The sequence below is a fragment of the Enhydra lutris genome, unplaced genomic scaffold, assembly GCF_002288905.1.
Source record: "Enhydra lutris kenyoni isolate GAN:26980312 unplaced genomic scaffold, ASM228890v2 scaffoldscaffold2, whole genome shotgun sequence".
In the NCBI taxonomy this organism is placed as follows: Eukaryota; Metazoa; Chordata; class Mammalia; order Carnivora; family Mustelidae; genus Enhydra; species Enhydra lutris.
Genome location: NW_019154086.1, coordinates 45,352,748 through 45,370,725, shown reverse-complemented (window position 1 = coordinate 45,370,725; position 17,978 = coordinate 45,352,748). Strand labels below are relative to the sequence as shown.

At 40.0% G+C, this 17,978-nt stretch overlaps 1 protein-coding gene across 1 annotated transcript in view; it reads right to left on the bottom strand.

The window, feature by feature from the left end:
- The window catches only part of LOC111150086 (procollagen C-endopeptidase enhancer 2), a 64,903-nt gene extending 56,260 nt beyond the window's left edge, over positions 1-8,643 (bottom strand). Inside the window, exons 1-2 of the mRNA XM_022507432.1 lie at positions 8,406-8,643; positions 7,269-7,377 (exon numbers count right to left, since the gene is read on the bottom strand). Coding sequence (XP_022363140.1) covers positions 7,269-7,377; positions 8,406-8,488 — 192 coding nt within the window. The 5' untranslated portion in view covers positions 8,489-8,643. The remainder of the gene's footprint in view (positions 1-7,268; positions 7,378-8,405) is intronic.
- Between the last annotated feature and the right edge of the window lie 9,335 nt (positions 8,644-17,978).

Below are 17,978 nucleotides of genomic sequence, written 5' to 3'. Positions count from 1 at the left end.
ATTCTCTAGTCTTTTCATACCTTTGCAGGAATGACAATATTAGGAGTTCTTTAGAACTCAGTTTCACCACTTACAAAATGGGCATCCTCTGACATCACAGAATTGGATGGGAATGAAATAAAATGATACAATATATTTGAAGGTATGCTGAAAACCACACATTATTACTTTATATATTACTTTATATTATCCTATATTACTTTATATCTATAATCTATATAATAACTAGTATATTTAATTCCAGCTCAATAGAAAAAAAAAGTTATCAAAATAATAGTATATGCATTACCTGAGAGCCCAAAGATCTTCAACATGTGATAATTTATGCTTTTTTATCTTCTGCATGAATTAGCTAGATAAAGAAAACTTTGCCAGACACTTCCAGTTTAAATGGGAGTGAGTCCATTCATTGTTATCATTGTTCTCCCATTTCTGGCAAAGGTCTGTGACTTTCCGACCCTCCCACATTATTTAATTCAGAGTTAAAAGAACCTCTAATGCCTCTAAAATTTTAAATTCCTCAAATGTTTGCTGATTTTTATCAGCAAAAAAATCTGATTTTTCAGATTTCTACTGAAGAAAATAACTGAAGCCTTCAATAATTGGCTCTCTAATTTCAATACTTTTAAATTTAAAGAAGAGATATAAATAGTAAATACTTTGTAATTCAATAATGATCTGTAACAACAGGACAACATAAGTGAAGTATCTCATTTTAAAAAATTTTGTAAATCACGCCCCGCTTTAACTCCAAGCACAAAATCATCTTCACCTTAACCTACATACCAACTGCTGTTTCTGTTACCTAATGACAGCAACTGCCCAACATATTCAGATGTGACATTTAGTTTTAACTTTGATTTAAAATGACAATTCCTACATACCTATTCAAGGTGATTTCCCAGAAGGTTCTAGGCTTCCAGTTTCTTCTAATTTGCATAGTTGCTATAAACAAAGATTCTGTTGGTTCCACTTAACCAGCCATAACATATGTAGCCCAAATCAAACTCTGAATAGTTGCTTTCACAAGGTATTACTTTGCTACTATGCCTATTTTTTCATTCAAAAATTGTGTTGAACCGTCAATACGAATCTGTAATTCTACTATGGGATTATAAAGTGAACAAGTTATGGATGAAAAGACCAAGGAACAGAAAAGGTATTGGTGATTTGCCACATTTGCACTGAATTTTTAATGACACCATTAATGGCATGGAGATCAATTCAGGTGACCTTTGTCTCAACCCAGTCTGGCTGTCCTTCCAAACCTGCTTAGATCAACCACTGTTTTCCAAAGGGTTATACATACCTTAGCTCTCAAATCATACTTAACTCCTGCCTCCATCATCCACGTCAAGTAGGTATTTTATGCAGATGTCCCTTAAATTCCAGTTCTGAAAACTGACCCTCACAGGAAACTAAGAAACCTTCAACCTCATCATGAATTACAAAATATCTTACAATTTCTTCACCCTCAAATTCTCTCTTTAATGTCTAACCATATGTTTTTGAGAACATATTCAGCAAATTTTTTTCATAGTCAGCAAAATTAATTAGTAAAACCTAAGACTAGTTGAGGTCACCAAGAGTTGTACCCAGAAAGATAGAGCTAAGTCATGAGGTTTGAGTTCCAGTCACAATTTCAACACCACACAGAACAAGGGTCAGCTTCCCCACTTGCAAAACAGAAGTACAACTAAGCAGCATAGAGCACCATGTCCTCATCATAGCTTTATGTGAGTAAAATGAACCTCAGAAGTTCTCTGGAACAGCACTGTCCAAAGGCATTTTTTGTGTTGATGGAAATATTTATATTATATACTGTCCAATATGATAGCCACTATCTACATGTGGCTACAGAGCCCTTGAAAAATGGCTAAAGTGACTGAGACACTGAATTTGTAATTAATTTAGTCAATTAAGTTAAGTAGCCAATGTAGACAGTGTATGGGACAGTGTAGCTGTCCAAGAAATAGCTATGAAAATTTTAAAGTACTATAATATAAGGACAAATCTAAATTTCCAATCTGTAGGCTATATTTTCATACCAGAAAGTCCATTACAATTGGCTAGGAAGTTTGGCTGTGACAACTAGAATTCAACTTTCTCAAAGCATACAGATACTAATGTTAGACTCTCCTCAATATCCTACTGATAAGATATAGTTCAAGGAAAACCATTTGGTGAGGAAAGCCACCTTGCTTGGAACACAACTCTAATCTGAGAGAATAGGATAAGAGGCAGGTAAGGAGTGAGAGGCAGTATATTTTTCTCCAACTACAGGAACTAGAATTTTAGGGCCACTCTGAGACTCCCATTTTGAGGCATCTCTATGGTTTTTGTTAAACGATTTTATTTGTTTATTTGGAGGGAGTACCGAGGGGAGGGACAGAAGAAGAGGGAGAAGCAGACTTCTGGCTGAGCATGGAGCCCAATGTGGGATCCAATCCCAGGACCCTGAGACCATGACCTGAGCTGAAGGCAGATGCTTACCCGACTGAGCCACCCAGGCGCCCTGAAGCATCTCTGTGATGTTTAATAAAAGTGATACTGAACCACCCAGTAGAAATTCTATTCTTGGTTTACTGTCTGCAGGAGCAGGAAGATGGACTAGATCCTCCACTTTGGGAAACACTTTAATAGACGGCCTTGGATGAGGTCATACCAGAGCTCAGCCGCATCTGGAGCAGCTGCCAAGCCAGGGCCCAAAGCCTGGTGTATCCAGCCTTTCGGCTGGAGCCACTATATCCTAACTGCACTCATAACTGCTGAGAGAGCTGCTCTGGGCAGAATATTCCATGTTTTTTCATCTCCTTTGTTACCGCCCTTGTTCAATCCACCATCTTCTCTCTCCTGGATGCCACATTAGCTTCCTAATTGGTCTCCTTGCTCCATTCTCAACTCCCCACAACGCATCCTCTAGACAGCAGCCAGAACAAGCTTTACACACTGCTGTGCAACAGTCACCACCACCATCTGTCTCCGAACGTTTTCATCTTCCCCTAGGGAAACTCTATTCCCATTAAATACTAACTCCCCACCCCCAGGCTGGTAACCATCATTCTACTTTCTGTCTCTATGAACCTAACTACTCTAGGTGCCACATATAAATAGAATCATGCACTATTTGTTCTTTTGTGATGGTTTATTTCACTCAGCACAATGTCTTCACGGTTCGTCCCTATTGGAGCATGTGTCAGAATTCCCCTCCCCTTTTTTTTCCTGAAGATTTTATTTATTTATTTGAGAGAGAGAGCATGAGCAGAGGAGGGGCAGAGGAAGAAGAGACTCCCCGATGAGCAGGGAGCCCAACACGGGGCTCTATCCCAGGACCCTGAGATCATGACCCGAGCCAAAGGCAGACGCCCAACCGACCGAGCCACGCAGGTGCCCCCGAATTCTCTTACTTTTTAAGGATGAATAATGTTTTCTTGCATGTCTATACCACGTTTTGTTCATTCCTTCATCTGTGGATAAATACTGGGGCTGCTCCCACTTTTTGGCTACTGTGATAATGTTGCCATGAACATGGATGTATAAATATCTGCTCAAGTCCCTGCTTTCACTTCTTTGGGGTATAGACCTAGAAGTGGCAATGCTGGATAATATGGTAATTCTGTGTTTAATTTCTTTTTTTTTGTTGGATTATAGTTGACACACAATGTTATATTAGTTTCAGGTGTACAACACAGTGACTGGACAACTCTATACATCATGCTAGGTGGCTATCATCTGTCACCACACAACACTATTACAATACCTTTGACTACATTCCCTGTGCTGCACCCTTCATCCCCATGACTTAACATTTCATAACCGAAAACCTGTATCTCCCACTCCCTTTCACCCATTTTGCCCCCCCGCACCTTCCCTCTCCTCTGGCAAACATCAGTTTGTTCTCTGTATGTACAGGTCTGATTCTGCTTTTTTAATGTTTAATTTCTTGAGAAATACCTTCCACAGCATGCTGTATTATTTTACATTCCCACCACCAATACACAATGGGTCCAATTTCTCTATATCTTGCCAACTTGTTATTTTCTATTTCTTTATAATAGCCATCCTAATAGATATGAAGCAGTATCTATTTTATTTTTATAATACATTTATCACTACTTCATATTTTCTTTTTTGTTTATTTAAACATTAATCGCCTATATCCCCAAACTAAAATGCTAGCTGCATGACGGTAAGGAGTTTGGCTGCCTTGTTTGCTACCATAACCCAAATAGCACCCAGCACTCAAAGCACATTTGTTGAATGAGTGAGAGACCTCAGGGTCACCAGCTTTAGAGCTACCACAGTTCTCCTCTTTTTATGTTCCCTAGGATATATGGGAGCTGGGGAGCTCCCTTCTGCTACTCTGACAAGCCAGAGGACTGTGAAGAAGAATTAAGAAGATTTTAACAAATGAGTTAGTGCTATTCTCTGTGAAATACAAAGAAATAAAAATGTTGTCAAACTAAGACCTTGAGAGCACCCATGGCCTTTGTGCACAACAGAGGCAGTAATTATAACCAGGAGAACATGCTGGGCTTCTCTGGAAGTTCTTGGTGGCAACTCATGCAAACATAGAAGACCCAGCCCCTTGGAGTAGAATAAACTCAACTGACTAAGAGTGAAAACTATTAAGCTTTCGACTAGAAAAGCAAATTGTGTAATCCTTTCTTCTATATTACCTATACTTTCTTTAAAAAAAATTTTTTTCTTTTCCAAAAAGGCTGATATTTGTTACTCAACTTCATGAACATCACTTCAGACAGCCTGAGAAAACCACAAATAAATATGCCACAGAGACTGCTTGTCGTCTGCCTGTTTTCCCTTCTTTCCACAGCTGATAGAAAACTTTTACTCAAAAGAAGGCTTTTGAATTTTAGCAGAGCACATGGACACCTGAAATGAAGCATTCCTTTCTCAGCTTTCTTGCAGAGAGAAGTGGCGGTGTAACTAAGAACCAGCCAATGAAATGTAAGCAGCGAGTTGCATGTAATTATGCACAATGTCCTTAAAGGGAAGACACATGCTCTTCTTTGCCTCCTTTTTGTTGGCTGAAATGTAAACATGATGGCTGGAACTCGAGCACACATCTGAGTATGGCAAAGCAGGGGGAGACAAAGATACAGAGTGCCTACTGGCTTGAAGCTGCCCCCCCAATCTTGGATTGCTTACCTGTAGATTCCCTTATGTGAGAGAGAACCAAAGTTCTGTCAGAGCCATTGTTGTTCTAGGCCACTGTTATTGGAAGCTGACCTAATTCTGACTCACACGGAATCTTTTCAGTAAGATTACAGGAGAACCCAACACAGAAATAATTCTTCCTAGATATAGATGACAAAGTAGATTGTTCGGCAAGATTTGAGCTATTCTGAGCTGATGCCAAGCACAGCTTAGCCAGTGAGGTAAGGGGGTAACAGTGATCTGCCAAATTGACCAAGGGTCAGAAGGAATGGGAAGTCAATACCAACAATAATGAGGATAATGAAAATGATAATGGTGATGGCTAACATTTATTAAGTACTTTATTACAACCACAACACTGAGCCAAGGGGCTTTACATGTACTAACCCATTTTATCTTCACAACAATTCCGAGGTTTAAAAAAGAGGAGTCCTGGTCATACAATTTATGGGTGACAGAATGAGAATTTGAATCCAGAGAAGTCTGACTGTTGAGCCCATATGCCTTACCTTTACACAGCATCCAAATAGAACATCCACTATACTTTCCTTTCCCCCACATAAGAATATGGTAGTCAGTCAGTCCTCTCCAGAAGCCTACCACTTCTTTACCAAGGAAAGCCCCCTGGATACCCTTCACCCATCAAAGTTTGATGCCACACCAACAATGCCCATAATACCCTAAATATATAGCCAACCATGAATTTCTACTTGTTAGGTACACGATGCCCCTCAGTTATTAATATCCTTGGACTGTTTATAACTTAAATCCATTAAATTGCAACTGAAACACAACTATAATATGAAAACCAAGTTACATGTTTATTTTGAAGCCTTATTTCACATTTATGCTAATATCAATATTTCAAAGCTGTTTTTTATGACATATTCTCTCCTAGCCCCATGTGTTGCAATAACACAATGAAATTTGCATCAGTTCATCAGACAGTCAATATTTTATAGGAAAGTATCAGTGTAGACAGAAGCCACACCTTCTATTAAGGAGGGGGACCCCAAATATTTGCCTGTTGGTAAGAATGCCTCACTGCAAAACAGGTTTCATTCATACATAAAGTTGGACTTACCAAATGTCTGATCAAGTCAATTTACATAACTGTTCTAGGCCTCAGCTTCCCCATCTATAATATGGGGATATAAGGGTCACTTTCTCAGAGTGATTTCAAAGATTCAGTGAGGTTATGCTTGTTAGCTACTTGGTACAGTGTCTAGTACACATTAAGTGTGCAGAGAGAGGTAGCTACTTTTAAAAATTATAATCAGTGGGTAGCACAATCTGATGGACTAAAGCTCTCAGTGAACCAATGTGTTCAATTACCAAATAACTTCCCAACAATGAAAAAATGAAGAAGACTCACTATCACACTGACTGGTAAGATGACTCATTCTAGCTGATTCTAAATCCAGACTTCTTTTTTAAGATGGCTGTCTGGAAATCCGAGTTTTTGACTCAGCATAATCTATGTCATTGCTCACTGCATGGGCATTTTATTAGCCTTTGTTTGCTGTTTACACTTTCCCACCCTACCCCACAATTATTATTATTCTCTATTCTTAAACTGCCTTTAGTGGTGGTTTTAAGTCAGGGACATTAAGTGGGATTTTCTTTTTTCCTTTTTCTTTTCCCTTTCACCCATAGTGGGTATAAAGTAATGAGGGATGAGCATTACCTTTGCTCTTCTATTCCCCACTGGGAGACATTTATGTAATGCACAGGTAACAAATGGATTCTAAAAGTCATTAGGACAGGACTTTGAAAACAGCCTTAATTTTGAATCCATGAAACTCAGCTGGATCAGGATGGGTTTTCAGGAACACATCTGCTTTAAGAATTTATTCCTTCAACCGTTATCTTGTGCCCTTTCTAATCACTAATGCAGGACACCACTAGTTCTATTAATAAAAATCTCCCAAACAGTTGAGGTAAATCCAACATTTTACTATTTCAGGCATTTGCCCCCTACCCAAATCCTCACACCAGAGGAAAAATGCAGCAGCCTTCCACTGTTTCCAATACCCACTTCCAGGAGAATACCCTTAAAAAAAAAAAAAAAAAAAACCAAAAACGCTTACTGTGATTTTCCAAGTACATTTGCTATTTGGAGGGTACACTCCAGGGAAACCTTCGCTGCCAATAAATCCAGACTCTCCAGTAAGAATGCCGCCACATGTGAAAACAGGTCTGGGAAAATAAAAGAAGGAAACTTAATTTGAAACTGGATTTAACAATCTAATGTCAACTTCAGAAAGGTTGTAGCTTCTAAATATGGATAAAGTTAATATTGATTAATAAATGTTTGCACCATATAAGGGATTTGAAATATAAGGGATTTGAAACTTGCTAGTTGAGAATTTTTAAATTACAGTCTAATAAAACATTCTGTCCAGTTGCCATCTCCATCCTCATAACACAACATCTGTTTATCCATCTATCCATAAGCAATCAAATGCTCCACGTAGGGGTAAAAGTTGATGGGGAAATAGTCAATGGAAAATTTAACCGGGGAGTGGAGGTGAGTGAAAGAAGGTGAGAGCTAGGCGAGGTACATGGTCTTAAAGACAGACAAGCAATAGATTTAAAAAGTTTTAATTTCCTAGATGTGGAGAGATGCCTACTTCTCCTCCCCTTTTCTGAAAACCATTAACCATTGGCAGAGCCTCGCATTTATAAAGGGAGGCTGCTGGTGATGGAGGTGGAAGAGGAGATGCCAAAGGTGGGCACGGGACGGGTCCCCCAGCCCAGGTCCTGGGCGGTCTGGCAGCCCTGACGGGGGCTGACGAAGGGTTAACTTTCCGGGAGTGGCTCCCCGCGCGCCGCGCGACTCGGGTTTTCCCCGAGGCTTTCAGTCTCTGGGCCAAGCCTCCCGGGGGAGTAAAGCAGAAGTGAAAAAGCAAAGACCGCAGCCTCGGGCCCTCGTGCCTCCGTCCGCCCGCAGACGCACTCGGGGAGAGGAGGCGCCGGTCCCCTTCAGCCCCCGCCACGTGGTGGTGCGGCCAGCGGCGGGAGGTCGGGCTGGCCTCCCCGGGGGCGCGCGGCCGAGCGGGGGGCCGTCCTCGTGGGGGCAGCGGGCGCCCGAGCCCGGGTGAGCTTGGGGTCGCGCGCCGGATCCCCGGGCGCCCCTACGCGGCTGCAGTAAAACCACGGGGCAAGGCTGCAGGACAGCGGGACAGAGGCGGGGAGAGAGGGAGCCCGGGCGGGGGTCGCGTTACCTCTCCGGGGGCTGCTGCCGGGAGAGCTGCGCGGCCACGGCCAGCAGCAGGCAGAGCGCGGCCCAGGCGCCCGCGCCCCTCATGGCCGGTGTAGACGCGCTCCGCTCGCTCCCACCCCAGCGCGCACGCCGGTCCGCACACCGGGTCGCACCTCCCAAGGCTCACACTCTGGCACACACGGGGAGAAACACAGGCTCGCGCGCCGCACACGTCCGGCTCGCTTCCCCGCCCTTTCTCTGTCACACACACACACACACACACACACACACACACACACACACACACACACACACACACGAGCACACACACGTACACACACACACACACACACACACACACACGAGCACACACACACACACGAGCACACACACGTGCGCACGCAGCCGCGGGACAGCCCAGGTATCCGGGTGTGCGCGGCGGGCGGGTGGGGCGCTTTTAAAGGCAATCACGGTGCACGCTGCCTCGACGCTGAATTTCCCCAGAGGAGTTGCTCTGGCAGCCACAGGCCACTGCTGAATATCCCGTTTGTTCTCCGGCGGCGGGAGGGGGCGGCTCTCAGGCCGGAGCCGCCTCCTCTCCTGGGGCCGGCGGGCGTCTCCTCTCTGGCCCCCCGGGACCCGCAGCGCCTGTCACATCCCGCCCGCAGGGCCTGTGGGGAGAAAGGGAGGGGGAAACCTGCCGAGTGGTACCCAAGCGGGACCCGACTTCGGTATCCACAGACGATTCACAGAGAGGGGGTCATGGCTTGCTTTGGAGAGTGGTTTAACTTAATTGCTTAAAAAAAAAAAAAAAAAAGTGTTAGCGCTTGCTGGTTGCTGGAAAACTGGGGTTTCCTCTTTATTTCTGTCGCCTTCAAACACACAGATCTAAGGCAAGAAAAGGGGGAACCAGAGGGGCGTTCTATCAAATTTTAACTCCTGCTCTTATCTTTTTACTTTAAACGCTCCCTCAATAGATTCTTCTCTGTTTTTACTGATGTGTGAGAATAGGGAAACTGTTTTCTGTGCAGGGATTTAAAACTGTATTTTCAGCCAAGCGATTTGTGAGTGAATTGCCATTAACTATGTCAACTGTGTCAGATAATGAAGATGGAACCCAGATCAGGAGATCTCACCATGTTCTGTTCTGAAAATGGTGTTTAGTTGCCGGCATCTCTCTGTTCTTAAAGAATCTTTTCCAACAATTTCTTTCTGTAACATTAATGAGTTAGAATTCACAGAAAATTTGTTTTTCTAAGAAGAACAATTCCAGCCTTGTGGAATCAAGACTTTATTTAATTAAAGAAAAAGAATTTTAAACACCTTATTTTGTTAAGTGCTTTCCAATAGCTAGGAATTAATAAAAGAAAAACAAGAACAGAATGGATTCATTGAGATACTCAACAACCACATCACCACAAGAGGGATATAGCTGAATCTAGATGCCCCATATATGCTGTTCCCTCTAAATTATTTTTGCCTTTCTAACCAAACAACAAAAACCAAAAACCACCACTGAAATAGTTCTTGCCAAGATTTCATTTCTAATAATGAACTTACAATGTTAAGAATGTAAACACTCCTAGCAAGAAAATAAGTAAAAACTAGCTACAGGGAATAATTTGTCTTTTAATAGTGAGAAACCCAGGAAACAATAGTAGAAACCAGAATTTCCCTATGGGGTTTAGATTATCTTACTATTTTTGAAAAAATGAAGGAAAAAAAAAAGACCAAGAACTACAACTTGTAAAAAGTTCTCTAAAGGCACCACACCCTGTTTATGACATTAAAAAAGAAAGAAAGAAAGAAAAGATTACAGAATTTGGCAAACTACATTATATCCTAAAACCTACACCCTCAACCCAATAAAAATTGCTTTAAAACACCAAAAAGGAAAATAAATGATTGTTTATTTTGCACACATTTCAAGAATATGCTATTCAACAGCATAAGTGTTTTAGATGATATTTTGTGAAAAAGTCAAAGTTTTAAATTATAAAGTGAAAATATTGCTCAATTCACTTTCTGGTAATGATCTGAAGTCATCATAGCCAGAAAATACTTCAGTCCTAGGACTAAGCTAAGTTTTTAAACGTTAAAATTCAAAAACAAAGTATTAAACCTGTCCCAATACATAGAAAACTATTTGAACATAAGTATGCAACAGTATTTTCTTTTCTTAATTTATAGAATGATGACTGTGTTCCTATCCTCACTAAAGAGTCAGGCTTGCAACACCGATGGTTCTGTTGTTGTTGAGACCCACAGGAAGACATTGATGTTACCATATGATTTTAAGAGTATTTGCTCTTAGAAAAACGTATTTGTCTTGGAACTACAGCTCCAAGATGAAAATTATAACCCTTAAATGTCCTGAGAAGCTTAACATGTTAAAATTGAGATAGACCCAAGTGGACTTTGAACGTGTGTGTAGGGTCCATTTCTGTGAGACTGATTTCTGGACTTTAGTGATGCAGAACTGGCATAATGGGCAGGGAGCCAAAGAACTCCAGGCCTAGTCAGGGACAGGGGTAGAGAGGATGAAAGCCCAGTGGTAGATTCTAGAAAGAAAAGCAGAGTGTTAAGTGAAGTGATCCTTATTTTCCAAGGTATATATTACCCAATCTCTGCAGTTAAGTAGGTTGCACAGAGAATCTAAGTCATGGAAATATGGAAATATTCGCCAATGAACCGACCACTTATAAAATTAGTCCCCAAACATTTCTTGCTACACAACATTAGCATCTAGCTAGGCCCAATATGTCAACATCTTTGTTGGTTAGTCTCTGGTCAATTCATCAGCTTTGTAAACATCTGAAAATGCAATGTAAATAACAGTGCACTTTCAATCCATAGTGCTGTATTGATCTTGTAAAAGATCCAGAATTTATAAAATGATTGCAAGTGAGGTTGAAAGAAGTGGGAGGATGATGGGCTTCTTTTGATGAATGAAGACTTGGATGAGTTACTCTGATGAACTGACGGAAAAAACTAAAGAAGGTTGCTGACCAAAGTCCCTTAAAAAAAGAATGATTTTTAATGCCAAAATATTAAAAAGGAGTCCATGAGGGGCACCTGGGTGGCTCAGTGCGTTAAGCCTCTGCCTTCGGCTCAGGTCATGATCTCAGGGTCCTGGGATTGAGCCCCCCCATTGGGCACTCTGCTCAGCAGGGAGCCTGCTTCCTCCCCTCTCTCTCTGCCTACTTGTGATCTCTCTCTGTCAAATAAATAAGTAAAGTCTTAAAAAAAAAAAAAAAAAGGTGTCCATGAGAAAAATGAAGAAACCCTATGATAATTTTTCAAAATTAATTTTCTACAATATAGTGCTGTGAAAGTCAAGAATAAATGATGTTTGTATTTTGCTAGAATGCATTTTTGCAGGGAAAATTATGGTAAAAAAAAATCCACATTTGACTCATTGTTTGTTCATTATGAAAATTGGCACATAGTTGCAAATATAAATGAAATTTTATTAAATACAAAATAAATTTTTGAATTTCCATTTCCATTTTGAAGATAAAATCCTGAACACTTTTTCAATATCTTTGAAAATTTGGAACCTGTGTTAAGTACATTTTAAGTGCCCTTTTCCAGTACAGTTAATCTCAGATATGGATGATCTCCAATTAACTTGAAAGGTGCTTGAGCAACAATCCAGGGCAGTGCATCAGATTGAGGGGGAGAAGGTAGGATAGGAGATAATGAGGGGCTGGACTCTATCCTTGGGTCACTCCCATTGTTCTTTGAGGCAGGACCGTTATCTGAAACTTGGGTATGGTCTGTGCTTCCTTGAAAGTGACACTACTCCAACTGTACCACATGGGGCTCTAGATTTATAAATGCTACAAATGTATAAAAAGAATGAAAAATATCTGGAAAACAATTAGTGTGGAAATTCTTTGATGTCGCCTATGTGACAAGATGGTGTTTGTGCTATTTCCCTAACATCTGTAGTTCTATAAAACCATCAAAATGGAATTTCTTCTACTTTAAAAAAATTTTTTTTAAGATTGTATTTATTAATTTATTTATAAATAAAGAGAGAGAGAGAGAGTGTGTGAGAGAGTATAAGCAGGGGGAGAAGCAGAGGGAGAGGGGAAAGCAGGCTCCCCGCTGAGCAAGGAGCTTGATGCGGGGCTTGATGACCTGAGCCGAACAGACACTTAATGGACTGGACCACCCAGGTGCCCCTCCCCTGCTTTCTTTAACTAGGAAAATACAGTAGTGTAGCATTATGATATTAATACTTTAGTGATAGAAGTGCCTCTTCTGAATTCAGCTTTTGGATGCTGTCAACATTTAAGAACTCCCCAGAATCTTTGAATTCTTGTGTACAGACTCATTAGTAAATATTCTCATGAACAAAGCTTTTTAGAATTAAATGTTATTTCAATTTTTTTTGATGTTTGTAAACATGCATTAGTAAGTACACCTCCCCCACTTCCAAGAATGAAATATTGGAAGGGAATTGTGTTGGTTAGTCTTTTTAGCCACAAACAACTGAGTCTGTTCTGGCTAGTACAGGCCATAAAAGGGATCCATTTTTTAAAATGGAAGGTAGTTCATAGAAGCAATAAGAGCACTGAAGAAACTATGTCAAGGCTAATGGCCAACACCTGGCTTCCGAAATGGCCCAGTGAGAAATCGGTTGCCATTGCTGCTACCAAGACTAAGCAATAATGGAAGTATTCCAGCTCACTATAATTGTGACGGCTATGAGCACATCAGATGCATTTCTGCCCTGGGAAACTAAACCTTGTAATACCTCTACCTCAAAGGCCAGATAGCTCTGCTGCCACCTACGGAAGGAAAGCTTAATACAGACCCTCTTTCCTCATGTTAATCTCTTAAATCCAAAATCACATGGAATCCTATATGATTGGTAATGTCTATGTCACACGAGTGTATTTCAGCTGCAAGAGAGGCTAAGAATTCAACTGTTTGTGGGAGAAAGGGCCATATACTGTAGAGATTTCCCCTAATATTCAAAGACTACTCAAAACATAATGGGCAGGCACAAATATGATTAATGCCCATGACAGGGTCCATAAAATTCAATTAGCCTCTCCTTGTATGCCCTTGCTGAGGGAAACAGCCCCAAGGGGGTCTTTATCTGTAAGTGTGCTAAGACAATGTAATGGATGTTGAATGAAATCAGCTCCACTCACCTGCCCGTGTTGGACAAAGGAGTTGGTTTGGAATGAAACTTTATCCAATGGAACCATTTCATAATGAATCATCATCACCATCATCCCTAAATTTTATTGAGTACTTATTATATACCAGAAACAGTGATAAGTACTTTCTAATAAGGTTTCATTTAATTTACTCAATAACCCTATGAGGTGAGAATAATTATCACCATTTCACAGGTGAAGATTCTGAGGTATATAGAGGTTAACCACTAATCCAAAACCTGCATTGTGTAAATGAAATACCAGGATTTGAACCTAGTCTGCCCAGAAAGCTCATGCATTCAAAAATACTGCAGCATGCCAGTCCCTCATCAGAGCCTCTCTCGGGATCCATGAATACTCCATGTACATGGAAACATTAGGTGTGGTGGACAGACTTATGCTGTTTGTCCCCCAGGATCACTAATTTCATTCATTGCTCCTCCAGACCCTAGATAGAACATATGACCAAGGACTGTTCAATCAGAGGGCTCTCCCAGGACTTTCCTACTGGACATATTGGGGAAAAGGTTCTTCTGTTACTCCTTTTGTTTTCCCACTGGAAGCAGTGTGTAAGCTAGTCATTTCCTAGGGAAAGAGGAGAAAGGCCAACGTGAATGGTCAGAGTGACAAGTCACCCCCCTTCCACAAAGAGATGGACCTATAAGAATTTGAAAAAGAGTCTTTTGAGAACCCAGATTCTAACATATAATACAGAGACTTGGGCATGAGAAAAAACATAAAGAAAAGTTTTAATTAGGGGCGCCTGGGTGGCTCAGTGGGTTAAAGCCTCTGCCTTCGGCTCAGGTCATGATCTCAGGGTCCTGGGATCGAGCCCCGCATCGGGCTCTCTGCTCAGCAGGGAGCCTGCCTCCCCCCACCCCCGCCTGCCTCCCCCCACCCCCGCCTGCCTCCCCCCACCCCCGCCTGCCTCCCCCCACCCCCGCCTGCCTCTCTGCCTACTTGTGATCTCTGTCAAATAAATAAATTTAAAAAAAAAAGAAAGAAAAGTTTTAATTAAAAAATTTTTTTGATCATAAAAAATCTTCAAAGTATGAGCCATTGATAGTATTAAGGACCATAAAGTAAGGAGTACTTATTATGTAATAATTAACAACACCAAAACAAACCAAAACCAAACCAAACCAAAACACCTTGGAATCATTTTGTTATGTTGACCTTTGGGGTGAACTTTGCCTTTATGAATGATTAGTGTTAAATGTAGATAAGAAATACCTTTTTATTTGTTAGATAAACTTCCTGTATTTAAGTAACCTTATCCAATATATTGACCCAGATAGCCATTTGGGTTCTTCCATAGCTAGCTCATCTGGCTATCTCACCAGGACTGAATGCTACTATAATTATTAGTCATACCAAGCTGGTAATTGTTGCAAGAAGACAATGCAATAGGGCCACTGGGGCAAGTCCTGGGATGCCAAAGATGAGAGGAAGACCACCAAAACTGCCTGTTAACAAAGATCCAGAAGTCTGGAACAAAACATGCCCAAGTGCCTGGGGTTCCCTGTGCCCTCCTCACAGATTCTCAAAACTCGAAGCAAGAGTTTGGCATCAGCACTTGGACCCTAACTACACCAAGGAATGAAAATGGAAGCTCTCTCAAGCTGTGTGTGTTTCCATTTTTGATCACCATCTCTTTCTTTTTTTTTTTTTTAAGGAAGGATTTCCCTTAGTATAAAGGAAATACATGCTCATTAAATAAAATCTAGAAAATGTAAAAAAGGAAAAAGAAAAGAAAAACCATTGACTTTGCCACCTAAAGACAACACTAGTGCCATTTTAGTTCCCCTTCCTTTCTAATGTGTCTCTTCTATGATAAAATTATATCTAGGGATTTGAAGAGTATGCTTTAATTCCATGTCCTTCTTTGCTTTTGGACAAGTCATCAATAAAGAAGATCAATGATAATGATTTTATAATGTCAACATTGCTGCAATCACAGCTGACTGAAGAATGACTTCCTGAGAAGAGTGAGAGTGGATCTTTTCCTTTTAAAGACCATTCACGAGTAACTTCCTGTTTACTCACTGCTACTCTAAATGTTCTTTAAAGAAACCAATTCTAATTGCAGACAGAGCTGATAAGTCTACCTCAAGGAATAGATGCACATTCGTTTACATTCCATTCACATTGCTCATTAAACATCTTGAATAAAAGAGTTTGCATTTCCAGTTTGAGCCTGGTTATGAGTTGCAAGATTGCTAAAGGGTTATTGCTTTTGAAAAATAAGACAGCTACCTAAAAGGTATTATCCAAATAAATTTATATGCAAACAAAAGCACTAGAGCCATTAAGAGATTCTTCAGAGTTCTGAGGTTAAAAGAAAACCAACTGCAAAATTCACAAAAGCATACCTTTGCAGTTGGATTTCTTTTAAGAATTCTGTAAAGAATTTAAGGATTAAAGAACTAAAATTAAATTAAAATATGAGAATTTCTGTAAAAGATTATATAATTTTAAATACATAGATAAAATTATATATAAACAATATATAAAGCATTTATGTATGTAGTTTATACATTGTTTACAGATATGCTTTATTTATATTAAAATGTATATTAACTTTATTTATATTAACATTATATTAAAATTATTTATATTAAAATACTTTATATTAAATTATAATAAAATTAAAATTTATATTTAAATTACTTTATTTATATTAAAATTTACAGATATACTTTATTTATATTAAATTATATTAATTTTATATAAAATTAAATTTATATAAATATATACATAATTAAAATTATGTATATTATTCATATATGTAAAGTAATGGCTATTTACATTATAAATTGTGTATATAATTTACATATATACAAAATGATGGCTATGAACAGAGTCCTAAATCCATGGTATTAATAAAACTAGTCTCAAATATAAGCCCTCAATCCTTTCCCCTTAGGATTCTTTTTTTTTTTTTTTAAGAAATTAATACTCTTTCTTTTTAAAGATTTTATTTATTTATTTGACAGAGAGAAATCACAAGCAGGCAGAGAGAGAGGAGGAAGCAGGCTCCCTGCTGAGCAGAAAGCCCGATGCGGGGCTTGAACCCAGGACCTGGGATCATGACCTGAGCCGAAGGCAGTGGCTTAACCCACTGAGCCACCCAGGCGCCCCTCCCCTTAGGATTCTAAAAACATTTTATAGTCCTGTAAGTGCTTTTGAAATAACCCCAACAAAAACATGCTTCTAAGAAACAAATAGAACTCCAAATACATATTTTTCCATTAAGATAATTGCAAAAGAAAACATATGTGGAGAAACATCACTTTCAGTAAATTCTCAATAAAGCCAAAATGCCCCAACATCAACATATATTTATTGTGGGTATTAAGAGGTTATTAATTTTAAAAATTAACATGAGACGACTTTGGTGGCATTTAATAGGATTACATCTCTTGATGGAGTCCAGAGTCTTTTCTGAGGGTTACAGCAATTGCTCCTTCTTAACGGAGGGATATTTGCCAGACGCTAATGACAGGAGTGTCCTGGCCCACTGGGTAGGACTAATTGCACAAATGGGAAGTTGTAGCAGGAGAAGCACAGCCTGGAGCTGGCAGTTGTGTCTGTTTTCTCAATTGGTAACGTTTCCACTGGCAGCATCTAGAGACTTTTGTATTTGTTTCATTTTCCTTTTATTTGTGGCATATTTCGGTATTACTTGGGTATATTGAGAGTTCTGAGGAAAATAAGAGGTATACACATATGTGTCATATACATATTATTTCCTGCATGTTATTATTTATTATATGTAGATGTGGATGCCGGCGTGAGATGTATATGTATATGCATGTGTGTGTGTGTGTACACGAGTCTTGCACAGTCAGTGCAGGAGGCATACGAACATAGTTTCACCCTGTGAAGTTCCGTTTTCTAAATTCTAAACTGACCATCCTCTTCTGTCTTATCTACTAGTTCTACTACTTTTTCCTTCTAATGCTACAGCTTTTGTTTTGTTTTTCTATGCATTACTAAAGCTCCATTAGGTTTTAATCACAGCTAATCCAAAATTTTTCTCCTCTCCCTCCCTGCTGCCTTCCCTCTCCAGCCTCTTTCCATTCTCAAGTTACCGAGAACTTGCTTTATTCCCCAGGGCTGCCCTAGGTAGGCCCTGGAGTAGAGCAGACCTGGTTCAGTTGGCATCTTCACAGACTGGAATGCTCTTTAAGGTTATTTCTTCAAATAACTGACTCCACTCATTTCGTATTGTGTTGGTCCTCTGAGAAGAAGACATCAACACAGACTTAGATGTACAAGGGATATATTGGGGGAAATGCCTGTGGAGGACAAAGGGAAGAGGAAGAGGGAGTAGGCAGTGACAGGAGATCCAGCAAGGAGCCCTTGCTTTGGGTAGGAATGGCATGGCTCTAGTCCACCTGCCTTGCTCAGCCATT